This window comes from Trachemys scripta, chromosome 4 (genome assembly GCF_013100865.1).
Source record: "Trachemys scripta elegans isolate TJP31775 chromosome 4, CAS_Tse_1.0, whole genome shotgun sequence".
In the NCBI taxonomy this organism is placed as follows: Eukaryota; Metazoa; Chordata; order Testudines; family Emydidae; genus Trachemys; species Trachemys scripta.
In genome coordinates, this window is record NC_048301.1 from 13,416,070 (window position 1) to 13,443,968 (window position 27,899).

Genomic DNA, 27,899 nt, shown 5'->3' on the forward strand with positions numbered 1-27,899 from the left:
CCTAATAGAAAATCTTTAATCACCTATTAAATGAATGAAAGTTGCATTATATGGAATCAGAGTGACATCTGGTGACATGAAAGAGCGATGCAAATACATGAAAGAGCTTGAGGTTAGGGTTTGTCTAGTAGGGCTGGTTGGAAAATGTGGGAGTTGTGGAAAATTTTGATGAAAATAAATTAGAAACATGTTTTCAGACAAAAACCTTTTACATGAAAATTCAAAAATTTCCATAGAAAGCAGACTTTTCATAAAAAAATTCTATCAAAAAACAGTGTTGATGGACATCTTTCAACCAGTCCTATTGTCTACCCAAGAAAATTACAGATTTAATTTAGTTTTTAAATAGATACAGTTACATGGGTGCAAAAAGCTGTGTGGATACTTATTTCAGCTTAGGAGTGGATCACTTTGGTTTATCTTAAATTTAAATTTCTAATCAATTTAAGTGAAGAACAAATAAGCCACTCTAACTGAAGGAAGAGTGTCTACATAGCTGTCTACATTCACATTTGAAGTTAAACCTGTGCAACTTTCTTTTGTGTACAAGAGTCACCCAGATCAAGAAAGACAAATGAGCCAGAATAAAAGTGTCTACCTGGCTACAAGCTTCAGGATATTTGGCAAAGTCGCTTATAGGCTGGCAACGACATATCTAGAGATCCAGAGAGAACCAGTCATCTCAACTGAAACTAATAGCACAGAACTAGAGTTGTACCTTTGGGGAATACCATGTTTTTAACACAAGCATAAAAGTGTTAAATTTTCATTTGTAAAGAGTACAGGATGCTACCGCCTTCCCTTTTCTTCCCACTGGAGTATGTGAAGGACCTGGGGCCTGATTCTTCTCTACCTTGGTCTGGTGTAACTCTGCTGAAATCAGGATACGTACACCAGCATAAAACTGATCTCAGGAGAGAATCAAGGCCCACCATTCTTTTTATCCTAACAGATCACGTTCTACAAGGGTTATTGCTGCTTTCGGCTCTAAGGCAGATAATTCTATGTAGGGATTCCCTGTAGGACTTCAGAGATGGGGTGGGACTGGAGAGTGCTTTGTATCCTTCCAGCAAGAGGAAGGTGGGGTAGGTCACTTCTCTTCTCTTCTCTGCACTGCCAGTGCCCCTGGTGTGAGCACTTCGCCCCAGGGAGTGACCCTTGGGGCTGGGCCTCACAGAGGACACGGTGTGGAGGGGTGGGCATGTGTGAGCCCCTCTCCCACCCTGGAGAGAGCCAGGGGGCAGCTCTGAGGCCCCCCCAGAGAGAGACTGGGGGGGCACGTCTGAGCCCCTCTGCCACCCTGGAGAGAGACTGGGGGGCAGCTCTGAGCCCCCCCGGAGAGAGACTGGGGGGACAGGTCTGAGCCCCTCCCCCGGGAGAGAGACAGTAGATGGAGGGAGGGGCAGATCTGCTTCACCCCGCGCCACTGTAGAGAAAGAGGTTAGAAACCCCGCCCCCACCGCTGTCACGTGACACCGTCTTTCCTCCAGGTTTGCTGCTCCTCTGCGGGGGCGGGGAGATGGTTTCCTAGGCGACGGCAGAGGCTGCTGTACACAGAGTCCGCCGCGTTCAGCCCGCTCCGGCCCTGCCCACGCTGGGTCCTCGGAGGCCCAGGTACGTGACTGCCCGTGGTGGCCCGCCTCCCACTCCCAAAGGGGGGGTCCCCTTCCTGCCCCCCCGTCCCCAAAGGGGGTGTCCCCCGCCTGGTCCCCTCCTTCCCATCCCTTGCCAGCAAAGGGGGTGTCCCTCTGCCTGGGCCCCCTTCCCACCCTCCACCCCCAAAGGGGGTGTCCCCCGCCTGAACCCCACTTCCCAGCCCTCTGCCCCCAAAGGGGGTGTCCCTCCGCCTGGGCTCCCTTCCCACTCCCAAAGGGGGTGTCCCCTTCCTGCCCCCCCTTCTCAGCCTTCTGCCCACAAAGGGGGTATCCTCCTGGGACCCCCCCTTCCCACCCCTCACTCCCAAAGGGCTAATCCCCAGCCTGGCACTCTTACCCCCTTTGCAGAGCCTGGGATCCCCATGTGGCACCCACCTTCCCAACACCCCTGATCTCCAAAGAGGGTGTCCCATGCCTGGCACCCTTCTTCCCAATCCTTTCCCCCGCACCTCCAAAGGGGGTATCCCCTGCCCGTGTCCCCCCCCCACGCCTATCCCAGGAAGGGTCTCAAGCCCCTGCTGCCTATGTTGTCTTCAGCTGTGTCCGTCCCCCCCCCACTGAATTAAGCCCCCTTTTCACAAAATCCAAAATAGTGATGGAGTGGGGATGCTTTCCTCTCCTGACCTGATAACCCCCAGGGCACAGGACTGTGGGAGGTTGCTGATGGAAGACTCAGTGTTTTCCCCTCTGCATCAGTCCTGAACTGATACCAACTGACGTTGTGCCAGCAGGACATTGCCCTGATAGAAGTGATGTTAGTGATTAAGTAGGTGGCATTTTCCCCTCAGTCTTAGTAGTACAGAAATAATGCCCCCAAAACTGCCAGGAGTTATGCTGCTGCTGCATATGTCATCTTTTGGATGAGTTGGAAAAACCATATTGATTCTGTGTATTTCTTTATGATCCCAAGAGTAGCAGGGTTAGCTCTGGTATTCTATCTACATTCTAACTCTTATCTCATTCAATTCCACCTATTTCAATTTCCCCAGCACTTTCAACTGGATAAAATATTCTACATTTCCAGCCTTAAACTGATGGGTAGAGATACTTTGTGTTAAATATTGCAGCAGCCTTTCAAAGGTGACTGGAATGATCCGTTGTGTGTAGTCTGTACATATTTTATTAAATAAAACGTGTAAAGTGCCTTCAGTTTCTTGGAGAAGAAAGTTGCGATGTAAATTACAATATTGTTTATACTAATATCAAACTGATAACATTAAAGATTAGCTAATGTGACTGTATGTGATCACTTAAAAAATGTGTGTAACAAAAAAGTGGTCCATTCTCAGCAGGACATCTCTGTTATGGTTTGATGTCTTCAGCATATTTTCATATCTGCATGTGGGTTCTTTACCTCTTAATTTGGGAATTTCCTTCTTGAGGAATAATGAATTTATGACACATTGTGACTAGTTTTAAGGTGCCTTTCCTTTCATTAACAGCAAGAGCAACAAATTAAAAAGGCAGATACAACAGATATGTGTTTTAATGCAGCAAAATGCAAGGTCAAACATCTAGGAACAAAGAGTGCAGCCTATACCATAGTGCTCAAACAACTGAACATGAATTCCTGGTATGGTGCTGTGGGGAAAAAGGACTTTAATGTATAAACAGGAGAGTAGTGAGCAGGAATAGATAGGTAATTTTTATCTCTGTATACAGCATTGGTCAGACTGATACTGGAATACTGCATATAGTTCTAGTGTCCATAGTTTAAAAAGGATGTTGAAAAATTGGAGCGGGAGCAGAAAATGATTGGAGAGGGAGCCATTAAAATGATTTGGGGCTGCAGAAAATGCCTTACAGTGAGAAACTTAAATAATTCAATCTATTTAGTTTATGAAAAAGAAGATTGAGAGGCATAAGTACCTTCATGGGGAGAAAATACCAAGTAGTAAAGGTCTCTTTAAACTAGGTGAGAAAGGCATAGTGAGTACCAATATTTTGAACTTAAAATCAGACAAATTCAAGGGCAAAATAAGGCACACGTTTTTAATAGTGAGCGTGATTAACCATTGGAACAAACTATCAAGGGAAGTAGTGGATTCTCCATCTCCTGATGTCTTCAAGTCAAAACTGGATGCTTTCTGGAAGACATGTTTTAGTCAAACATGCGTTATCAGGTTCATTACAGGGGTAACTGGATAAAATTCTTTGGTCTGTGTTATACAAGAGGTCATATTAGATGATCAACCTTAAAATCTGTGGTCTCTTCTGACTTTAAACTCTATGAATATAAATAAAAAAAATAATAATTCCAAACATTGCTAATTTTCTTCCATTAACGTAATTGTGATCCTGTGAAAGACATACCTGTTGGAACTGTATCTATTTGGAACTGAGATTCTTCCCCCCCACCCCCCCGCCAAAAAAAAAAAGGTATTTGAAATTCTGTGGCTTTTAAATTATGTGGGTGGATACACAACAGATAATTATATTGTCATTCTTTCAAGCAGATACTCTACTATGATTATTACTTTTAAATACTCAGAAAAATGATCCAAAGTGATAACCAAAGCCAGAACACAGAGGAAATAATTAAAGAGCTGGTAAGTTTTTGATATTTTGAGAGTTAAAAAATAACAAAACCAAGTCACTGTTAATATTTTTGCCAAAACTATGTGGTAATATATACTTCTGTAAAAAATACCATCAGTGCAGGATTCTCACTCCTGGACTGTTCAGAGGGCAGTACATGGCATACAATGACAACAGGGGTCTGCAAGGGTCAAAAACCTTATGAATGATGGGAGGGCCACTAGTCCCAGGCTAAGAAGAAAAATCCCAGGAGTGAGAATCTTGCAAGAGGACATAGTCAGAGAAGCAGAATTTCAAGGTAATTTTCCCTTTGTCCCTTTTTGTTGTGAAGTATAGTGCAGACATATACAAATATATGGAAATAAGCTTTAGTAACGTAAGTGAACAAAATAAACCCAGCAGTCTTTAATTAAGACAAGTTCTTAAAGCCTGTCTTGCACCAGGTAAGTCAATGGAAGCTTTGCCATTGACTCAGTTGGAAGCCGGATCAGGTCATCAGTGAAGTTAATGGGAGTTTTACCTGGTAGGTACTGAAGGAAGAGCCTCCACAGTATTTATTCTTTCTTGGAAAAGTCGTGTTTTGCTATTTTGTCATGTTTAGAATTTTAATGAAATTTTATGTAATTTTTGTCTTCTGGACAGAGACTTGTCTTTACTATAGCTACACTGGTGGTGGCATGAAGGGTACGTGTAGCTACATGCTGCAGTCAATAGCAAGCTGCGTCCATGCTGCAGTGTGTACATGTGTCAGTGAAAGGCATTCCCCTGCCTGAGTCTTTCCCAGCTGTGGAGAAGGGCTCCAGCAGGAGTATTTCTTTGCGGGGAAAGGCTGCAGCAGCAGCAGGCAGGCAGCAGGACACTACTCTGCTAAAAACAGTAGTGTAGATGGGGAGGCATGTCTTGGGCAAGTAGAGAGCCACGTAGGGTATGTACTCGTGTATATCTCCACACCTATCAGGCATGTCTTTACTTGTGTTACCCATTCAAAATTATCTTACTCACACTCTAGGGGCACCGACCTTTATCCTGTTCCCCGGACTCAGGCATAACCCTGTTAATTTAGGCAACCACCCTTACCCTTCTGTGGGCTCGTAATCTTATACTCTGTGGCTTTGTGGGGTCTTTTACTAGTGAAAGAGCCTTACACAGTAATATCCTACTTAATCTTTATTTATTAACAGTTACCAAAACAGAATGCACACGCTACACATACAGTGCTCACCACTCCCAATAAGGCAGATTAACTTTATTGATGGCCAGTCAGGATCAGGTCATCTGGGGGATTCCAGCTTCTGCATGGTGTGGTTGGCAGGGTGTTGAGGTCTGGCAGCTCTGATTTTGTGGCTGTGTCCTGGAGTTGGTTCCAAAGAACTTCCTTTTGGACCCCAGTTTATATAGTGAAGCTTAGCTATACTTTAACCAATCATTTTACTAAAATATTTCTAAACAATTCTCTAACCAATCCTATGCCACCACCTTAATTGATTTACAACCAGCAAAATTAATTATGTAACAGACAAAAACGATGAGAGAACCAGACAGAGACTACACAGATAAACAATAGAGAAGTGGGGACCCTAAAGACAAAAAAATGGGGATTTTACAACCACAGCTATTGATAAGTGATGGCTTGCCAGACAGAATGCTGTCAAACTAAGTTTTCTTTAACCACCTTAAGATCTGTTTCTTTATCTGGTGATGGTGGGTGGTATTAGGAACAGGAGCCTTCTTAACAGCCTGATGTTACATTGTTTTAACGTAATTTAGATGGATTATGAGAATGTGACTTTCTGCTTCTTGGCTGCTGCTCTCTTAATATGGCTGCAGACAAAGGTCTTAGACCTTACAATATGGCTACAGGAAAAGGCCTTTTCCTTACACTTGCCTAACAAGCGTCTCCCTATCTACGCTGCTGTTTATATCCGTGGTAGGGGGGCTACCCAAGTATATACTTTACACGCCGCTGAAAGAAGCATGCAGTGTAGACGCACGCTATAGTTCATTTGAACCAGGTATCCCAGAACCGAAAAAATAGCTTACTGACCCACTACACCAGTGGTCCCCAACCTTTTTTGTCTGGCGGGCACTAGACGATGAGCCACGGAGGACTGTGGCGGCGGACGAGCATCCGTCGAAATGCCACCGACAAGCGGCAACGTCAATAGGCATCGCTGCCGAATCGGTGGCATTTCGGCGGCGACGCCTCTGGATGACGCTGCTTCTCGGTGACACTTCAGCGGATGCTTGTCCGCCGGCCAGTATGCGGGCACACTTAGACGCCCCGGCAGGCGCCGCGTTGGGGACCCCTGCACTACACCATATGTTCCTTTTATCATATAAATATAGTTTAAATGGAAATATATTTTGGTGCTTTTTATAATTACTGTATATACTAGTTCATTAGCCGAACTTTTTTAGTAAAAAAGGGAAGCACCAGAGACGGGGGGCGGCTTATGAACAGGTATAGAGAGGGAGAGGTGGGACACAGCCCTTCCCTCCCCCCCCTCAATAGAGGGAGCAAGGAGAAGCAACACGGCCAGCAGAGACAGAAGGGAAGAGGTAGGGCCAGAGTCTCTCCGCTTCTGGCCACATTGCTCTCCCCCCAGCCTCCGAAGCAGCTGCAGCTCCAGGGCTGGCAGGCTGCAGTCGTGCCGCTCGGCCCCGCCCCCCAGAGCAGGCTGTGGCTGCGCCACATGGCCCGCCGGAGCACATTGCGGCTGTGCTGCCCGGCCCAGTCCGCTGGAACATGCTGCAGCCGCGCAGCCCGGTCTGGCCCGCCGGAGCAGGCTGCAGCTGTGCTGCCCAGCCTGCCAGAGCAGCTCCAGCCAGGCCAGAGACATCCTCCCCTGGCCCTCCCCAGATAAGGTGGGAAGGGGAGAGTGCTAGGGGTGGGGTCGTGGAGGGTGGTCACAGGGGTTACTCCCTTGACTCCCAGCTTCTCTCCCCCCCCCCCACAAAAAAATTTCCCCACCAGTTGCTGTCCCGGCCCATCAGGGTAAGCAGCTGGCGCGCCGGGACACTTTGTTTACTTAGGTTTACCTCCGTGCCCGTGGACGTTCGAGGTAAACAAACCATCTCGGCCCACCAGCGACTTATCCTAGTGGCCCGGGAGCCAAAGTTGGCTGACCCTTGAATTATAGGATCGGCTTATGAACTGGTTATTAAAATTTTCCATTTTTACTTATCCATCATGCGGGTCGGCTTATAAACGAACCGGCTTATGATCGAGTATATATGGTACATTTGGATGCAATTGGATATTTTGATAATGAAACAGAAGGTGCATTTTGAAGCTAGAGCTGAACTTTGTCTTTTGTGAATGAAAAACTAAACATAATATGTGGCCAAAAACTTTACGGAGTTGCAAACATATTTGAGGATGGGGGCAGGAGGGGTGGGACTTTTCAAGGGCACAAATGACAATTAAGCACCTACCTCCAATTGACTTTCAGTGGGAGTTGGGCATTCTCCTCCAAAATGCATTTTTCATATCAGAGAAATAAAAAGAGCAATAATAGTTGTGTTTTATTTGCAGTGCACTTCTAATGGATTGTCTTATGAGAAAATTGATCAAGAGGGACCAGAAACATCTACGCTGGAGATGTTTTTCTCAGGTTATCCCAAGATAGTGGGCATGTCATTTTTCCCAAATTTAACAACTCTCACTCTTGTTGGACAAAGCATTCAGAAGATTTCAGACCTGGAGTATTGTCCATTACTCAAAAACCTATGGATTGCTGAATGTTGCTTAACGGTAAGTTAACTCTATGATTTTTCTTTTCAGGTAACTCATCAGATTCTGATTCCCTTACTCACACTGAATAGCACATTCCTCCACAGGTAGTCCCACTAATGTCAATCTGCCTCCCTCAAGGAGTAAGGTACTACTCACCCTGAGTAAGAGGTTCAGAATCTGGCCCCCTATTATCTGTAATCACACCGGTTGTTAAATCAGAATAGATTCTATTTTAGATGATCACATTACCTCTTTTGATAATTTTAACATTCTTGCATTGCGGAACCCCATTGTTGTGTTTCGAAAACAACTTTTAAAAAACAGACAATACAGAGTACAAACCATTTTTTAGGAAACTGGTACGAAAAATGTTTTCTTGAAAATTATATCGTTTGAAAAGAACCACTTCAACGTTCATCAAGAAGTGCTCCAGCAGCTACTGCTTTTTCTTTGTGGGCCATATCCAAAGCCCACTGAAGTCAGTGGGAGTCTTTTCATTGATATAATGAGCATTGAATTAAGCCCTCTAAGACTGACTTGCCACGTTGCTCTCTCGTTTTCTGTATAGATATACAGAATGTTAATGAGCAGGATGCCTTTCTTCCTTGTTGTTCATTGAGAACTAATACATTTTCCTCTACTGCAGAAAATTGATGGTCTACAACACTGCACTAATTTGGAAAAGCTTTACCTGTACTACAATGAAATTTCTACAATTGAAAATCTGGAGACCCTAATGAAGCTGGAGGTAATTTGGTTGAACAATAACCAAATTAAGGAGATACAGGTGAGACTTCCCCCCCCCCCCTTTGAATTCCTTCTAGTTAATCCATTCTATTTATACCATATGGATCCTATAGTATCTGAATACAACTTATAAACTAGGCTATCTTTTAAGACTATTGAACCACAAAAAGGTCTGACTTAAACCCACAGTCATAAAGAGTTAGGGCTGAAACATCAAGAACTAATGGCATATGCTATGGTATGCTGCATATACATAACAAATAAAATCACACACTTTTCTGAGACCTCTGCATTTCCTAGGCGTACAAAGGTGATTTCAGGAAGGGACTTGAGCTTTAAATGTGTGTTTTCTTGTTTTTGCAGGTTTTTGTCAATGCTTTTTTTGCAATTTAATTTCCATTTTAATCATTTTTTAGTAAAAAAGGTAAACACAAAAAACAAAAAAACTCCACCACCTAAAACTGTCTCAAGGAGGAGAAATATGGGAACAGGCCATCAGCCAGAGAGTTAAAGAGGCCCATTAAGCCAAAAGACTATTTCAAACATCCCACAGAAAATGGTGATCCAATGGAGAAGAGGAGGAGGGCTGCTCTGGAGTCTTCAGTGATGTGGGTGATTGATACAGGAAGCCTTCTGCTTCCTCAGCCCTCACATAACTTCTTCCAGTTAAAAAAAAATCCCCAAAGTTGGGAATCTGCCCATTTCTTCTGACCTAGCTGCACTAGTGCTGGGTACTACTACTGCATGGGTTAAATAGCTCTGGGTGGCAGAAAATAATAGATCTCAAGACTGAGAAGTAGAGAGCATAGGAGGAGAAGAGCTCTTTTGCATAGGCCTTTGCTGTCCGATCTACTCTAGTTCCCTGAAATTAGATTTTGCACAGCTTGAAGAGTCACTAATCTGTTTTGCTGGATTGGACCCTTAGAGTTCTAGTTAGCAAAAGGCAGCCACTTTCAGCATAATAAACTGATAAGTGAAAAAAGGCAGAATCTATTAAAAATTAAGAACATTTGACCTTGCCACTCACTTTACAGCCCAAGGGCACTTGCAGCCTTTAGCACATCCATGTGCCTTGTGGTCCTTGCTGTCACTTGGTAATATCAGAAGAACATTTTGCAGTTACCGTTTCCTTTCCTCATGGCGTTATGTCAAAGTAGCTCATGTGCACAAGTTCTACAAAATAAATGGATGCCAGTCCACTGCTAATCTTTAGGATGGAGTGCTCATCACAGAGCAAGTGAGAGCTCTTGCGGTCAGAGAGTGTTGTAAAGGGAGGAAAAAAGACATAAACATACCCTTCTCCCAGAAGAGGACACACCTGCCTGTCTCCCCCAAGGTGGAGAGAAGAGATGAGTCTCAATCCCCATCGTCATATGAGTGTGAGAAACAGCAAAAGGGGGGAGATTCTAGGCTAAGATGAAGGTTTAGAGAGAAGGAAGAAATTGACAAGGGCAGATTAAACCAGGAGTCTTGGAATTTGGATACTATGTTCAGAGAGCTTCACAGGAAACAGAAATTCTGAGGTAGAGGATTAAAGTGGCAGCACAGCACACAACTCACTGGTGCTGGCTGATGCATGTTGAAGTACCCTGGCCATAGGAGATTGCATGAAAAGTGGAAGGAAAACAGGTGTGAATCCTAATGAGAGGAAGAATGGGGCTGATCTGGAGTCTGAGACAACCCACTTTTTTGGTAGCTCTAGACTCCATTTAAATCCAATCTATTCATGGACATTAATGGAGAAAGAGGAACGGCTGATGGGAATGGATAGATAATAGAATACTGGAGAGATTACAGTGGCATAGGATAGGAGTAGGGAATGATAAAATAGAGGATAAGATAAGAAGGGGAGATTAGTGCTGTGGAAAATGAGAGAGAAAGTAGTGACTGAAGAGTTAGGGCTCAGGAAGAACAAAATGAAAGGAGACAATACATTAACATTGTTATTTATTAGATGGGTCACAATAAATAATGCTAGCATCTCATCCCAGGACATTATGATCTCCATCACACAGAAAAATGATTGACATCACTACTGCATCCCACTGTAATGTCCCAAGGCTGAGATATGGGCTGAAGCCAAAAGTTAGTGAATACCCATGACATGGGGCATCATTCTGTTAGGTTTTTGATTATCAGTTGTGAAGCTAAAGAGCTGACAGACTAAGTTTATTTTTAATTTTAGTATAAATTACAAGGCTATCCAAAGTAATTCATTTTGAGCAGCATTCATTGTCTAGTTACATGCCAGAACAAAATGAAGCTTACAATAAAAACTAATATTGTTGAATAAAAATGTGACTAAACCCTTACCAAATTATTCTTACATTGGAATGATCTGCCTTCCGATTTTTAGTCTATAGGAACTTCATTATTTGCAATATTGTATTAGGCTGAAACTTTACCTTTTCAAATATTTACAGGGATTGCACACTCTGCAGAATTTAAAGGAGCTCAATCTGGCTGGAAACTTAATACATAAAATTGGTAGGTGATATTTACTTGACACCTGGCATTTCTGCATAGTAATTCTTACTGCTGTGAAATCTGTATATGGACTTGATTCTGCTCCCATTCAAATCCACGGAAAATACCTATTGACTTGAATGGTGCAGAATCAAGCCCTGTGTGCCCATTGCCACTCCTACTGAAACCAGTGGCAAAACTCTCCTGGCCTAATTCTCATTTACATTAAAGCCCTTTAACACTCTTTTGACTGTCTAAAAGAGCCTTAAAATGGATATCAATGGAATGTGCCCCCACTTTATGGCTCCTTTATACTGCCTGAGTAGGGTAAATGGGCTCTAGTGTATATGAGAATCAGGTCTTTATTGACTTAAGTGAGAGTAGAATCAGGCACTATATATTTTTTTTTAAACAGGAACTAGTAAATCTACTAACTTTTCTCACATTCTTTTTTATGTTAGCTTTGGTTTTGAGTGGAAAAAGAAAAGGTTGCTCCGCATAAGCTTTATTCACTTGTAATAATGAATTACAATCTTGTGCAATTATAGTCTGTGGTTAAAACGTACATGTCTGATGAAAATGTGTACTTCACCAAGAACAGTAGGTGCAACCATGTTCTCTTTAATTACGTTTGTCCTTGTGTTTTATTTTAGGAACTTGCTTTGACCCCAATGAACAATTGGAAAGATTAAACCTCTCTGGTAACAGAATATGTTCCTTCAAGGTATGTTGAGGCTTCACATTTCATTTTTATGTTCTTTTAATTGTCACCTCAGTCTCAGTAACAATCAGGCTCTGGATTCTAATTGATCAGTCCTGGTGGTTGGAGTGGTGGTCGAAGACAGGTACTAAGGGTTGAACCAGATGTAGAGCTGAGGCTGGGCCAAGGGCAGTGCTGAAACTGGGGCCCGGGGACAAGCCCTGGGTCAGAATTCATAGACAAGCCAAATCAGGATCTTAGTCAGAGTCCAGAAGCAGGCCAAAGACTGATGCTGGGTTGGAGTCAGTCTGAGGGTCAGGAGGTGGGTGCAGGGCTGGAGCCAGGTTAAAACGGCCCAAACAAGGCTGAAGCAGGCTGGAACACGTCTTGGACTGGGACAGGATTGAGGACAGGCTGGAAACCTAGGGCGTCTGTAACACTGCAAAGCAGCAGGAGGGTTCCTAGATGAGTGGTGCTGTTGCACAGACTAACTTGCAGCTCTGGCAGTGAGAGTGAAATTCCTGTGCCTGAAGGGGTTCATCTGACCTGGGCCCTGCCCAGGGATAGGCTGCTGCAGAATGCCTGACGGATGAGTCACTGCAGGCTCTACTGGAAGGGTGTGTCATTGTACCTATTGAAGTTCTGGGGAACTGGCACGGGGTAAGGGGACTGAGAGTGGGGGTCGGACTCAGAAGGTAAGGGGACTGCGACTAGGAAAGAGAGCCTGGAGTGGGAGGAAACTGGGGCCTTGTCTACACTACGAGAGTAGTTCGATTTTACTTAAATCGAATATTTGGAATCGATATTGCAAAGTCGAACGTGTGTGTCCACACTAAGGACAGTAATTCGACTTTGTGAGTCCACACTAACGGGGAAAGCGTCGACATTGGAAGCGGTGCACTGAGGGCAGCTATCCCACAGTTCCCGGAGTCCCCGCCGCCCATTGGAATTCTGGGTGGAGCCGCAAATGCCTTCTGGGTAAAAAAAAAAAGGGGCCAGGGTGCTTTTGGGTAACTGTCGTCATCCGTCCATCACTCCCGCCCTCCCTCCCTCCCTGAAAGCGCCGGCGGGAAATCATTTCGCGCACTTTTCCAGTCATTGACAGCGCGGACGCCACAGCACTGTGAGCATGGAGCCCGCTGCAACCATCGCTGCAGTTGTGGCCGCTCTCAACGCCTCGCAGCTTATCATACAGGTTGCCCTGAGGCAGATGCAGAAAAGTCAGGCGAGGAGGCTACGTCAACGCGGTGATGGCCTGAAGTGTGAGAGTAGCACAGACCTCTCAGAAAGCAGGGGACCCAGCGCCGAGGACATCACGGTGGCAATGGGTCATGTTGATGCCGTGGAACGGCGATTCTGGGCACGGGAAACAAGCACTGAGTGGTGGGACCGCATAGTGCTGCAGGTCTGGGATGAATCACAGTGGCTGCGAAACTTCCGCATGCGGAAGGGAACTTTCCTTGAACTTTGTGAGTTGCTGTCCCCTGCCCTGAAGCGCAATGACACCCGGATGCGACCAGCCCTGACTGTCCATAAGCGAGTGGCCATAGCCCTCTGGAAGCTTGCAACGCCTGACAGCTACCGGTCAGTCGCGAGCCAGTTTGGGGTGGGCAAATCTACCGTGGGGGTTGTTGTGATGCAAGTAGCCAAGGCAATCGTTGATGTACTGCTGCCAAAGGTAGTGACCCTGGGAAACGTGGAGGCGATCATAGATGGCTTCGCAGCGATGGGATTCCCAAACTGCGGTGGGGCCATAGATGGAACTCACATCCCTATCCTGGCACCGGACCACCAGGCCACCCAGTACATTAACAGAAAGGGCTACTTTTCCATGGTGCTGCAAGCACTGGTGGACCACAGGGGACGTTTTACCAACATCTACGTGGGATGGCCGGGCAAGGTTCATGACGCTCGTGTTTTCAGGAACTCTGGTCTGTTTAGACGGCTGCAGCAAGGTATTTACTTCCCGGACCACAAAATAACTGTTGGGGATGTGCAGATGCCTATAGTCATCCTCGGGGACCCAGCCTACCCGCTAATGCCCTGGCTCATGAAGCCCTATACAGGTGCCCTGGACACTGAAAAAGAACTCTTCAACTACCGGCTGAGCAAGTGCAGAATGGTGGTGGAGTGTGCTTTTGGACGTCTCAAGGGGAGATGGAGAAGCTTGATGACTCGCTGTGATCTCAGCGAAACCAATATCCCCATTGTTATAGCAGCTTGCTGTGTGCTCCACAATCTCTGTGAGAGCAAGGGGGAGACCTTTATGGCGGGGTGGGAGGTTGAGGAAATTAGCCTGGCTGCTGATTACTCACAGCCAGACAGCCGGGCGATTAGAAGAGACCAGCGGGAAGCGCTGTGCATCCGGGAGGCTTTGAAAGCAAAGTTCCTGAGTGAGCAGGGTAACCTGTGACTTTCTAATTTTGTGTACAGAGAAGCCTTCACCCCACTTCCAACACACGTTTCAAAATAAAAATAGTTCTACTTTGTTAAAGCACACCGTTTTCTTTAATACTGTTTTCGCGGGAATTTTTTAAAACTGGGACGCAGACTGTGGTGCGGAGCGGGTGTAGTGTAGTCGCGCGAATGCAGCTTCTAAACTGAAGGACTGACAGGCTCCGCTGCGGTGGGATGGTTCTTTCAACGGAGCCTGTCACCCCTCCTGATAGGGACTGTGTGTATGGGGGGTCTATGTGACTTTGTGGCAGGGGGGGGGACGCTTACAGATCCCCTGCTGTGTGGCTCTGTGATCCTGCCTAAGGACCGCCGCTTCAGATCTCTAACTGCCCTCCCCTGCCACAAAGTCACAGAGCAACCCACCCCCCACCACATAACATGAAAAGAACCTCCCAGACTAACCAGGGTAAGTAGTCACTGCATCACTGCACTATGTATGTGCCCTGCTGCTGTGCCTGCCCCCGACTATGTACCCTGCCAAAGGTGACTGTCCTGTCCAATTACCAAACCCCTTTTCCCCCCTCCTCCAAAAGAACATGATGGAAACAGTAGTTAACAGAAACATATTTTTTATTAACAACTACACAGGGGACTGGGAAGTGAAACTTGGACGGGGGCTTGTGTCAGGCGGGAAGGAAAGAACTTGTCAAACTTTGGGGACTGAGAGCCTTCTGCTGCTCGAGCTCTCTGCAGGGGTGCAGTGAGAGTTAGCAGGGACTCTGCCGCCTCTCCTTCTGTGCACTTTGGGTGAAGGGAGTATGGGACTTGGTGGCGGGGGAGGGCGGTTAGAGATGGACTGCAGCGGGGCTCTGTCCTCCTGCCTCCGTTCCTGCAGAACATCCACAAGGCGCCGGAGCGTGTCCGTTTGCTCCCTCAGTAGTCCAAGCAGGGTTTGAGTCGCCTGCTGGTCTTCCTGACGCCACCTCTCCTCCCGATCCATGTTGGCTTGGTGCATTTGGGACAAGTTCTCCCGCCACTGGGTCTGCTGTGCTGCCTGGGCTCTGGAGCAGGCTATAAGCTCGGAGAACATGTCCTCCCGTGTCCTCTTCTTCTTATGCCTAATCCTCCCTAGCCTCTGGGAGTGTGATGACAGGCTAGGTTGTGAGACAGTCGCAGATGGGGCTGTGGGAATGGGAAAAAGGGAGTGAATTCCTCAGAAAGATAAATGTAGTTGTGAACAAAGAACATAGTCTTTCTCTGTGAACAGGACCATGCACAGCACCTATCACATGCGCACTCAGCACAAGGTCGAATTCTCGGCCTTCGCATTCAGTGTCTGTGGTTTTGCAGAGCACTTTTGAGAACCCTGTCAGGACAACGGAATTGCTCTTGCACGCAGACATGGTAAGCCGTAGATTCGTGGCAGCTTAAAACTTTAATATTAGCAATGGCCTCATTTCACATTGAAATCAATGTCGGTCCCTGCTGCCAGCAATCCGGCAAGCAGGAAGTTTGCTCCTGTCCCACACCCTCGCGGCTGTCCCCGGGAACGATCCCTTTCGGCTGACCCTTTCCCGCCTCCACCGCGTGGCTGCAAACCAGCCAACACTAACATTCCCCTACCTCATTCAAAGCAGGTCTTCATGAGCGACATCACCCTCATGAGGATCTCTGAGAGCGACAGACAGAGAATGCTCCGGGAAAGCCTTCAAAGACCAGGGCCGTATGCCGCCATGCTGTGCCAAGCAATGATTCCGGAGTACTTGCTAGTCTCGTGGCGCGGCAACGTGTCCTACTACGGAGGACCCAATAAGGCCGCTCTCCCCAAGAACCTAATGCAGCGGATTTCAAATTACCTGCAGGAGAGCTTCCTTGAGATGTCCCAGGAGGATTTCTGCTCCATCCCCGGACATATAGACCGCATCTTACTGTAGCTGCAGTAGCAGGGACTAAACAGTAGAGCGGCTTGGGCAGGACAATCATGCAAAACCGGACATTGCTAGATTTTTTTGAAATACTTGCACTGCCCATGACTGAACCGTTAAGTTATTCAAACTAATCATGAGAAACCCATTTTTTACATTGTTAATAATCATGTTCTGTTACAAATAAATGTTTAGATGTTTACAACACTTACTGGATGATCCTTCACCAGATTCTGTGTCCGGGGTAACGGCTGGGGAGGATTGGTAGGGGATCTCTGTAAGGGTGATGAAGAGATCCTGGCTGTCGGGGAAATCAGCGTTGTGAGCGCTGTCGACTGCCTCGTCCTCCTCATCTCCTTCCTCATCTTCCCCGTCCGCTAACATGTCCGAGGATCCGGCCGTGGACACTATCCCATCCTCAGAGTCCACAGTCAGTGGTGGGGTAGTGGTGGCGGCCGCACCGAGGATGGAATGCAGTGCCTCGTAGAAACGGGATGTCTGGGGATGGGATCCGGAGCGTCCGTTTGCCTCTTTGGTCTTCTGGTAGCCTTGCCTCAGCTCCTTGATTTTCACGCGGCACTGCGTTACATCCCGGCTGTATCCTCTCTCTGCCATGTCTTTAGAGATCTTCTCATAGATCTTTGCATTCCGTCTTTTGGATCGCAGCTCGGAAAGCACGGACTCATCGCCCCACACAGCGATGAGATCCAAGACTTCCCGATCAGTCCATGCTGGGGCCCTCTTTCTATTCTGAGATTGCACTGCCATCAGTGCTGGAGAGCTCTGCATCGTTGCCAGTGCTGCTGAGCTCGCCACGATGTCCAGACAGGAAATGAGATTCAAACTGGCCAGACAGGAAAAGGAATTCAAATTCAAATTTTCCCGGGGCTTTTCCTGTGTGGCAGTTCAGAACATCCGAGCTCTTACTGCTGTCCAGAGCGTCAACAGAGTGGTGCACTGTGGGATAGCTCCTGGAGCTATTAGCGTCGATTTCCATCCACACCTAGCCTAATTCGACATGGCCATGTCGATTTTAGCGCTACTCCCCTCGTCGGGGAGGAGTACAGAAGTCGAATTAAAGAGACCTCTATGTCGAACTAAATACCTTCGCGGTGTGGACGGGTGCAGGGTTAATTCGATGTAACGGCGCTAACTTCGACATAAACGCCTAGTGTAGACCAGGCCTGGGATGAGAAGCCTGGGTGGAGAATAAGACTAGTAGGTGAGGAGAATGGGACTAAAGGAGCTAGGGATGGGGAAGAGACAGGATTGGGACAGGGACATGTTGGAGGGGACAGGACATGTAATAGTCCTCAGAGGGCCAGGTAGTCTAGTGGGTAGCACACCCAGTTTCCAGTCTCTCACCTCCCGGTGGGAAGGGCTTTCAGTCCAGTTCCAAACCCTTGTATGTGACTTATTCTCACCTCAGGGTTTTCAGAGTCCTTATGCTATCCTCACAACAGGGTGGTGGGATGCAGTGGAAACGAGGCTTATGCCCCCGCAACAAAGGGCAGTTGGTAGGGGAGCCCAGGCCCTCCCACTCCACCGGGCTCCAATCCAGGGCCCTATGAGAGACAACAGTGTCAGGTACTCTGGAGTGCACCCAAAGCTACCTCCCTGGGTCACTTCCTACCATCCATCTCCCCCAATGTCTCCAAGTCCAATATAAGATAGCAAAAGAAAAGACAACTAAACCTTCAGCTTCAACCAGGCTGAGCAGGCAGTCTTCTTTCTCACAGGGAGGCTTTTTTGGCACTGTTGTTCAGGAGCCCTTAGGGTAGGTCTGACTTCCTCCCTGTTCTGAGCTGAGTTGCTCCCTTTTAAGCTTCCTCTCCATCTTGAGATAGCACAGTTCCAAGCATGACCTCAGACATGTCTGTTTGCAGGAGAACTGGCTTTGAGAAATCTGAGTGGAATAGCACTGGTTCCTGGATCAGCTGGTCTTGTAGTGTTCTAAATCAGTGGTTCTCAAACTAGGGCTGCCGCTTGTTCAGTGAAAGGCCCTGGTGGGCCAGGCTGGTTTGTTTACCTTCCGCGTCCGCAGGTAAACAAACCGGCCTGGCCTTCCAGGGCCTTTCACTGAACAAGCGGTGGCCCTAGTTTGAGATCCACTGTTCTAAATGTTTTGTCATAGTTTTTGGTCCAATGGACCCTTTTGGGTGCAGGTCTTTTGAGCAAGTCTGTCAAAGGGGCAGCAATGGTAGCAAAGTTTGGAATGAATCGCTGACAGTACCCCGCTAATCCCAAGAAATAGTGAACTTGCTTCTTTGTGGAGGGGATGGGGCAGCCTGCTAGAGCTTGGACTTTGTCCACCAGGGGTCACAACTGTGCCCCCCCCCACCTCTGAAGATCCTAGGTAGGTGATGTCGCAACATCAAGGGGAAAAACAGGTAAGTTAATGGTACAGGGTTTATTCCCTGCTAAAATTCACAGATTTGGGGATATGCTGCCAGAGAGAATGACCACTCCACAGTTCCTACTTGTCTCTCCCTATTGTATGGAGCTGGATCCCAATAGAGTCCCTGCAGGGTTGCTTCTCCAGGGCTGGGGGAAGAGGAGAATGATACTCCTGCCTTTAATACTACCCCAGATCTGTTTGATTTTGCCCCCTCTGCTGTTGCATATCTCCTCTTAATAATTAAAAGTAATGACCTGCCTTCATGCTGAAATGCAGATGTTTTGAAATAAGGACCACCAACATGTTGTTGATTTAGTATTTTCATTGTTTTTCCAGGAACTCTCTAATTTAGCAAGCCTACCGCATTTAAAAGATTTGAGTCTGAATGATCCTCAGTATGACCCGAACCCTATTTGTCTTCTCTGTAATTATGCTACACATGTGCTGTATCATATGCCTCAGCTTCAAAGTCTGGATACATATGATGTGTCTCAAAAACAAATCAAGGTCCTGGCAGAGGTAAGGATAAGATTTTCACCACATAGCTATTCCAGCAATATTTATGATCTCTTTTTTCCTCTTTAGCTCTCAGTTTTGGGTAACACACCTCCACTGCCCAACATCTGTCTTTCAGCCAACAAAATTGAAGTGTTATGTCAAAACTAATACTGTGCAGTGTTGCCAACTTTTGTGATTTTTATCATGAGTCTCACAATATCTGGTGATTGATTATGAAAGAATCTCAGCGTTAATTTAAAAAAGTAAGTTTCTACTTCACATGAGAAGAAAAACTTGAAAACGTGAAACCTAAAGGCTCAAAACCTGAAAGCAAATACACCTCTACCTCGATATAACGCTGTCCTCGGGAGCCAAAAAAACTTACCGCGTTATAGGTGAAACCACGTTATATCGAACTTGTTTTGATCTGCCGGAGTGCGAAGCCCCACCCCCCCAGAGCACTGCTTTACCGTGTTATATCGGGGTAGAGAGGTGTAAAACTAACCCAATCTTTATTATTACTTTTAAAATCTCGTGATTTTGGGAAGCCCAACTCATGCTTGGGGTTCACATTATTGGCCATCTTTCTTTGTTGGTGAGAGGCAGTGTTGTTGTATTGAAAGAAGCCATTCCCTCCCTTTGAAAACTGATTGCAAGACCTTTTAAAATATATTTTTCATTATTTAAAGGATCTATTACAGAACGCAAACACTGCCTTTAGATAGGTATTCTGTAAACAGATTACAGTTCATAGAATAGCAATAACTACAAGAAAGTTAACTGAAAATCAAGCATGACATAGTTTTAAAAATAAAAAAATCTTACTAGTATTCTCATATACAGTTTCCATGTATTCATATTTTATCTTTTATCTTTTAAAACATTCTTAAACAACGATAATATTTTAACTGGAAGACAAATAATCCAATGTGCAATATATAGGCTTGGAAGGATTCCATTTTTATTGGTAAACGTAAATTATACCGTACACATATACTGGTGAAAAATATTTCCATTGATGAGTATGAAAAATTACAGATAGACAAAATTAGAAAAATGCTGCTTGAGGAACTTAGTTTGATTTAAGGAACTTATTTTGTATATTTTGACATTCTGTTGACCACTTGTGTTTTAATGGTTATAAAGTTTTAACTTTTTGAATCTCAGCATATATCATTAAATAATTGTCTGACCCCCACTATTGTCTGCAACTGAGAAACTTTAAATTGATAAAAATAGAAAAAATGCTTACAGTTGAAATCATAAGGTAAAAATCAAATTCTGCTAAGCCTAGCAGTATACAATACCTAGGGCTTCTGATTTTTAGTTGTAACCAATAAACACTGATAAAACGTCCCTGATACTACAAAAATGAAATCAGTGTTTATCCCATAAACATTGGAGAAATAGTGCTTTGGTAATTGTACCTAAGGGCTTGTCTACATGGAGCAGAGGTGGAATACAGGGTGTGATTTCTAAAATGCACAAACATGTGCATTAATTGATCCCTGTTGATGCACACTAAAGATTCCCTAATGTGCATTAATGTAGTGCTGATTGAAACAATACTACATTTACGTGGACTGGGAACATCACAAAGAGATTGAAAACAAACCCCCCAAAATGAAATGAACGAAGCCCTTACAACACCATAAAAATCTAGTATACAATTCCTGAAGCGATCGTTTAAAATTTTAATGTAAGAGCCAAACTTAAATATAAAACTTAATGTCACAAGGTTGCTGAATTGTTAGAAAACAGCCTGTAGGAACAGTTATATTTTGCTAACGTTATTCTGACAAATAACTTTTCCTGTTTTCCTGAAACTTGAAGGCTACAGTGATGAAAAAGATAATGTACTATAACATGCGTGTAAAGAGTGTTCATAGGCAGCTCAATGAGGAGCTTGAAAAGCTAAAAGAAAGAAAATGCAAACTGCAGAAATTGCCAGAAGATCGAATAAAATTGTTCAGCTGCAACATAAAACATGTAAGTTTAAAAAGTCAAATATATCAAGAAAACAATGCATCCTTTGAAAGAAATTTTAATGTATATCTTGGGAGGAGATATGAGTTTGGATGAAGAAATCATTTTAGGCTTATTTGGCTAAATCCTGCCTTCAGTTATACCCATTTGGGTTGGACAATGTAACTGAGTGTAGAATATAGCCCAAAGTTCCTAGGGGCTGATCAATTGATTGAAGTCAATGGAAAACTTACCTTACCCCCCTGTGTTTATTCAAATACCTACGCTATATTTAAAAGCAATTACTGTGCTGCAGTTTCAGTAAGCCTCCACAGGCTGTGCTCATACTGCAGTTTTCTAATTTTAAGGCTTAAATGTTATCTTCCTGTTCTTTAAAAACAGTACAAGCAATAAGATAATGGATGAGATTCTATTCTCAGCTACACCAATGCAATCCCAAATAATCCTAAACAGTAAAGCATTTTGTTTTACAGTCTACGCTCTTTTTATGTTCATAATAGATCTTTAATTAGCTATTTTAAAATATGCCTATTTAAAAATACTCCAGAGTTTTGCTTCTTACATATATCTAAATCTTTCTAGTATTTTGATCAGGGATCTGCACTCTTAGGGCTGGTCCACACTAAACCCCCAGTTCGAACTAAGATACGCAATTTCAGCTACGTGAATAACGTAGCTGAAGTCGAAGTATCTTAGTTCGAACTTAAAGGTACTTACCGGGGGTCCACACGTGGCAGGCAGGCTCCCCCGTCGACTCCGCCTACTCCTCTCGCGGAGCAGGATTACCAGCGTCGACGGCAAGCACTTCCGGGATCAATTTATCGCGTCTAGACAAGACGCGATAAATTGATCCCAGAAGATCGATTGCTTGCCGCCGAACCAGCGGGTAAGTATAGACGTACCCTTACACTGCGCAGAAAGGAATATTCAGAATACCAGTTTTGTTGATGCTCTTAGGGAAAGTAGACCGAGTTGTATCTGAGTTGTGTAGTTTTATGGAAAAGTTACTTTTGGGAGCTAAATCCTTCCCTACTGTTACAATGGAATAAGGGGTAGGTTATTCTCTTACTCTCACACATCTCGATGGTTAAAGTTGTTACTGTTAATTGCATCCTCTAGGTCTGTTTTCCATACAGAGGCTTAAGTCCGCAATCATGGTGGAATAACCTAAAAGCTTTAAACTGCAGCTAAAGAGTGAAGAAGAGTTATGTGACTGATATAATCAAACATGGTAGACCTGGTTGTAAATTTCCCAGAACAAGATTTTCAAACTTGGGTGCCAAAAGTCAAGGCTCTTAAATCCATATATAGGTACATAAAGAAATGGCCTGATTTTAAAAAGTTTTATGGGTGTGTCACAGGATTCATTTACCAGTGCAATGCCTTCTTCTGGCCATCACACGGATTAGCGCTGCTAGCTGGTGTGCCATCTCCTGGTGATGCCTCACCTATCCTCATCACCCCCTGGAGACCCGCCTCAGTCCAAGTACTGCAGGGTCCTCTTCCTGACTGATTCCTCCAGCCATGTCACTGTTCATGTTTTCCCCCTTCCAGTGGGGAGGTGGGAGGGAAGGGATATTTCAGTTCTAGAGACTAGCCACTTCCCCAGTAGTGAGGACCCAGGCCCACCATCTACTCTGGCTCCCAGCCCAGGGACCCTTTAACTAACACCCTCCTGCTACCTCTCCATAACTTCTCTCAACTTTGGGCTCCCTGCAGCAACCAACTGCCTCTGGCCCTGCATCTTTTTTCATATGGATCTGCTGGGCCCTGATTGGCTGCTCCCTGTGCAGCCTCCCTAGAGCTGTTTTTAACCGCTTCTCTGCCAGTGTGGGGTGGACACCCCATCACAGGGTGCTGAGTACTTTGGAAAATCAAGGCATGTATTTAGGCATCTAAATGTGGTTTATGAGCCTGACTTTAGGCATTGAGGTTTGAAAATCTTGGTCTAAGTACCCATGGTTTCACAAAGTTCAGCATGATTTTGACATGAAAGCCTTCTGTGACTTTGACGGGCTTTGGATCAGACCCTTAGTCGGTGAGTGGTGAGCCTGCCTTCTTGTTGCCAGATGTCTGGCTATCCAGCTTTCAGGCACCTACCAAAATATTGTGAGCTAAAGGTTCCCTGTAGCATGTCCCCGAGAAAGTTTAAAAATGAAATGTACTTTTTCAACAATATGATGAAATGAGTAGTCTCTTTTTGCTGATGTATGCCATTCTGAAGTCATTAGGCCTGAAATGAAAATGCAAAGAAGTTTCATTTCGGTATCTTTGTTATTATTCCTATAATGGTTCTTTTTTAATTGAACCGGAAAGTAAAAAAAACAAAACCAAAACTTTTTAGCGCAACTCACAGTAAACAAGTCAGTTAACAAAATCAGTGCACGTGTATGGTGCATTAGAAACGTCAGTGTGTCTGCTCAGGTCAGAGCTGAGCTTTTTGCCATCTTGGTCAGTAATGGAGCAGTGTAACCCTGGCTTCACGTCTGCTGAAGTATTGACTTTTTTTCCCCACGGTGATGGCTACTGGGCACCTCATTACTATGCTGTCGAGCTGAGGTTGGCCCCTTTGTTCCAGAGTAAATCTGTTCTAATTTCTTCAACCCACACCCTTCTTGGTGCTGAGTACCCATGACAAAGAACGTCTGGATGCACATGCTAGCTCAAAGTGCAGAACATGATTTATCTTTTAATATTCCATGCAGTTGTTGCCTGTACCCCTGCTGAGCATATCCTCTCTGCACCTTTCTCTATGTACTGCAGTTTCAAGTCCTAAGTGAGGAAACTTGTACAGTGCCTGCCCTCACCATGCCTAACTTTAGGTCGTGCTGATAGTCTTTCATTTTCATGAATATCCAATTCATATAAAAAACTCATAGCCATGACAATGTAAGGGGATAAAGGTCCATGACAGCTGAAGATATTCCAGGAAGCAAAAAGAAAAAGAAATTCAAATTTAAACACAGTAGGCCATCGGGAAATCGTCATTTCATATTCTTGATCATAATATAAGCTACTACAGGCCATAGGAGTGTATTTAGTTCTAAAAGAGTGGGAGTTTCAACTTTGCAAGATATATCATAACTGAAGCCCTAAGCCCTGTTCAATATATGTTTTTACTTGTTTCAAGTTTGTCAAGTTTTTAAGTAACTTGTTACAAATTGCAGAATTATTTTGCTAAATAAACAAGAAAATTCTATTGTCAAGATAAAATCAAGAACATTTATTGTTTTATTAGTTTTCTGGTAAATATTTTCATGGTCACTTTATAGTGTATAGTTAGAAGACTTATCTTCTGTGAAAAACAAATACTATAATTTTCTACCATAACTTAACTTCACCTATTGCCTTTGAATCCTGGTGCATTCTTTTTAACAGCTGGAACGTGAACTGACAGAGCTGCAGACATCAGGCAAAATACAGAATAACAAATCTATTAAAAGTAAAAGGCTGGAAATTGAAAAATCAATTGATGATAGCGAGAACACAGATGAAGCCAGTGAGGAGTCAAGTCTTGAGAAGAAGTTCTTTCTGAAATTAGATGCCCTGAGGGAAAGGATAACATTCTGGAACAGAAAACTAGATGAGTATGTTTAGTGAATTGTATAAGAGCTGCAATTTGAAATATGTATACATTCCAACTCATTGAGGTGCGCTTGGTAATTTAAGGGACTGATAATAGGATTTGGAGCCTGTGTTACATTTATTTCAACTGAGGACCAAACAGATAGTATTCCAAGTCATTAATTTTGTAATATAGTTTGGGAGAGAGAGTTCTGCCCAGAGGACTGGAAGAAAGATGTATTTTATAAAATATCAAAGAAAGGCAACTTAAGGGTGTGTGATAACTGGCAAGGAAAAAAACTACTTTAGAACATGGAAAAGTGTTCTGTAGTATACTGTTGAACAGAATTAACCTGGGCATAGATGAAGTACTGAAATAATAAGCAAGCAGGCTTTAGATTTAAAAAAAAAAAAAAGGTATAGATCACATCTTTACCCTGAGATGATTGATTGAGAAAGGGCTTGTCTACAGATTAGTCTTGAACTTCATAGATTTCACCAAAACTTTCACCTGAATTCATGGAGAATCACTATGGAAGATCTTGCAACAATATGGGCTTCCTAGAAAGGTAATGTCACTGGTCGAGATGCCAGGTGAAAGTTCAAACTGCTGCATAAAATGGAGAGACTGATTAGTTTGATATTACTGGCGTGCAGCAGGGTTGCGTCATCTTTTCTGCATGGTGATGGATTAGGTGATGCAAAAAGCAACATCAAAGGAAGATACAGGACTTATGTAGAGTAAAAGAAAATTTCAAGCTTTTGACTTCACAGGTGATACTGAAATTTGGCAAATGCTAGAAGCCCACAGCAGGAAATTTAATGCATTCTGCCTTCTTGGCTTGCTGAGAATACTTGGTGTTCGCTTGTGGGATAAAGTAACCAATGCTGACGTTTTACGAAGGGCTGGCCAACAGACTGCAAAGACTGTGATTCAAGAAAGAAGGCTGAAGTGGTTTGGCCATAATAGAAATAAAATAAATAATAAAAGTCACTAAAACGGCTGTTAACGACCCTATGTGAACTGAGTTGCTAGATTCAATTTACTTCCTAGTAGACGGGTGTCTTTATTTAAAAAAAAAATGATTAGCAGCCTCAAAGATGGGACCAGGGTTGGACAAAAATGGCTGGAACCAAAACATTTTTTTAGCCATGTAGGACTAGTGAATGGAAAAGTTTACAGGTCTTGAAAACATGTAATGCTACAGCAAAATGCCCTGGCAAGCCAGGAGGTATTTGTCAAATCTTTAAAATTCAGGCCAGTCTGATTACCATTGGAATTCCAACATAACTTTAGCAACTGCTTTTCCTTGACATTCTTTAGTTAGAGATGAGTGCTTTATTGGTGAAATTCATCCCTGAGCAAAAGACCAGCACAAGATCTCTGCACGGCACAACCCCTCACAAAGGCCTTAAGTGAGACTGAAGTGCTGCTATAGATGTATGTGAGGCCTTTGCACAGGGATGAATTTCATCCTCTAAGATTTGGAAGCTGATAGTCCAAGCTTTGAGATGCTAATAAAGCATTGAATTTCTAGTTCTAGGGATTTTTCAGATGGTTGGTACTAAAATCATATTAGAATTCAAGTGGGAAAATAAATAATGAGTTAACTGTTTTTTTTTTAAATCTGAGACCTCACGACTTACTAAATTTAGAAAGGAATGTTTGTTACCAAAGGAGAGTTTGAATTGCTGTCTTAACAATAGTAGAAAGCATTTTATTATATTCTATGGTGTTTTACAAGACAATGGTCCTTAGACCTATCATTGATCCTTCAGTTTAGCCAGAGCTTGCCTTATGTGCTTTGGTGTCTTGGGCTACTGAAGGATTAGTTTGCTCTTACCCAATCCCAGGATGCAATGAAAAGTGTGTTGACAAAGAATTCTGTGGGCATCAGACCTAAAAGAGAACCAGATCATGACAGGTTTTTTAACTGGTGAGCAGGAGGTGGTTTCCAGAGGGAGAGTCCTAAATGCCTGTCAGTGAGGAGGGAGAACACGCATGCACACTTCTACAGTGTCAGTTCAGTAATGGCACAACTGAAGGAGTTGGGGGGGGGGAGGAGGTTGAACACATCGCAACCTGAAATGTTCTGAGTAGCCACCTATATCAAGCCTCTGCTGTAAATCACCCCTGGATCTACCAGTGCTCCTTTTGCGGCTGCACTTCAGACTAGCATCATTTTCAGTACTTCAGAGAAATTATACCTCTCTTTTACTCCTACAGATGATCCCTCAAGTTAATGTTGGGGGTGGAGTGAGGGAAGCTTGCCTGAAGCTGACTATGCTGTAGCCGTCTTGTTGATCACCACAGGACCTCATCCTCCAGTGCTGTAAAGCCAGCACCATTCACAAACATCCAATTCACTTATAATTTTTAAGAAAAATAAATGGAAAGAAAACTAACAAATGTGGCTCCAAGTTCTTATACTTAGAACAGAATAAGTCATAAAAGCCATCTCAATCCCTATTTTTTTCTGAATTTGCTATAAAAAAGCAAGATGAATTTTGTGCCTGTCCTTAGAATTTATTATATTCCCTCCAAAATTTACCTTGTTGTTTCTGTTGCAGAATTGAGAGAATTTACCAGATGGAAGTTAAAAAAAAGAAGAAAAGCAATAGCTTAGTAGTGCAGTTTCTGTTGACTGAATTGGAAACAGTGGGCAACACTCGCTTTGAAGAAGGCTCACCAAGTGATTCTTGGTAAAGTTGTTTTAGACATTACATTTTAAATCCTTTTTCTGCAGCCCAAAGCCACCCACAGTTCTTGATATCTGGACTGCTCTCCTTTCTCTGCAACTCATGGAGGCAGATCAGAGTTTTGGAATGGCATGGTTTGGCCACGCCCCTTCCATTCCTGCTTGCTTTCAGTTTCTCTGCCTCCATGGCTGCCTGTGGAAGGCAGCAGCATTTATAGCTCCCTCCTTCACATCTGAACAATATACTAGACTAGGGTTACCATATCTAATAAATAAAAAAAGAGAACCCTCCATGGGCCCTGGCCCCGCCCATTTTCCCACCCCTAGCCCCGCCCTAACTCCGCCCCTTCTCCGCCCTAACTCCGCCCCCTCCTCCCTCCCACTCCCAGCCACGGGGAAAGGGCTGACCCAGCGCTACCGGCTTCACGGTTTGCCGGGCAGCCCCCAGACCCTGTGCCCCCGGCCGGCGCTTCCCCAGCGCAGCTGGAGCCCGGGAGGGGAAGCGCCCAGCTGGGGGCGCAGGGTCTGGAGGCTGCCCGGCAAACCGTGAAGCCGGTAGCGCTTGGGCTTCGGGCAGCCCCCTTGCCTCC

General features: G+C 44.5%; 1 protein-coding gene across 4 annotated transcripts in view; it reads left to right on the forward strand.

Moving 5' to 3' along the window:
* Nucleotides 1–1,535: 1,535 nt before the first annotated feature.
* The window catches only part of LRRC9 (leucine rich repeat containing 9), a 97,305-nt gene continuing 70,941 nt past the window's right edge, over nucleotides 1,536–27,899 (forward strand). For all 4 annotated transcript variants that reach the window (XM_034768450.1, XM_034768447.1, XM_034768451.1 and 1 more), the window contains exons 1-10: nucleotides 1,536–1,614; nucleotides 4,112–4,204; nucleotides 7,729–7,947; nucleotides 8,576–8,716; nucleotides 11,100–11,163; nucleotides 11,796–11,866; nucleotides 18,899–19,081; nucleotides 20,894–21,049; nucleotides 24,425–24,633; nucleotides 27,182–27,313. In XM_034768450.1, the coding sequence (XP_034624341.1) occupies nucleotides 4,151–4,204; nucleotides 7,729–7,947; nucleotides 8,576–8,716; nucleotides 11,100–11,163; nucleotides 11,796–11,866; nucleotides 18,899–19,081; nucleotides 20,894–21,049; nucleotides 24,425–24,633; nucleotides 27,182–27,313 (1,229 nt within the window). In that variant the 5' untranslated portion in view covers nucleotides 1,536–1,614; nucleotides 4,112–4,150. The remainder of the gene's footprint in view (nucleotides 1,615–4,111; nucleotides 4,205–7,728; nucleotides 7,948–8,575; nucleotides 8,717–11,099; nucleotides 11,164–11,795; nucleotides 11,867–18,898; nucleotides 19,082–20,893; nucleotides 21,050–24,424; nucleotides 24,634–27,181; nucleotides 27,314–27,899) is intronic.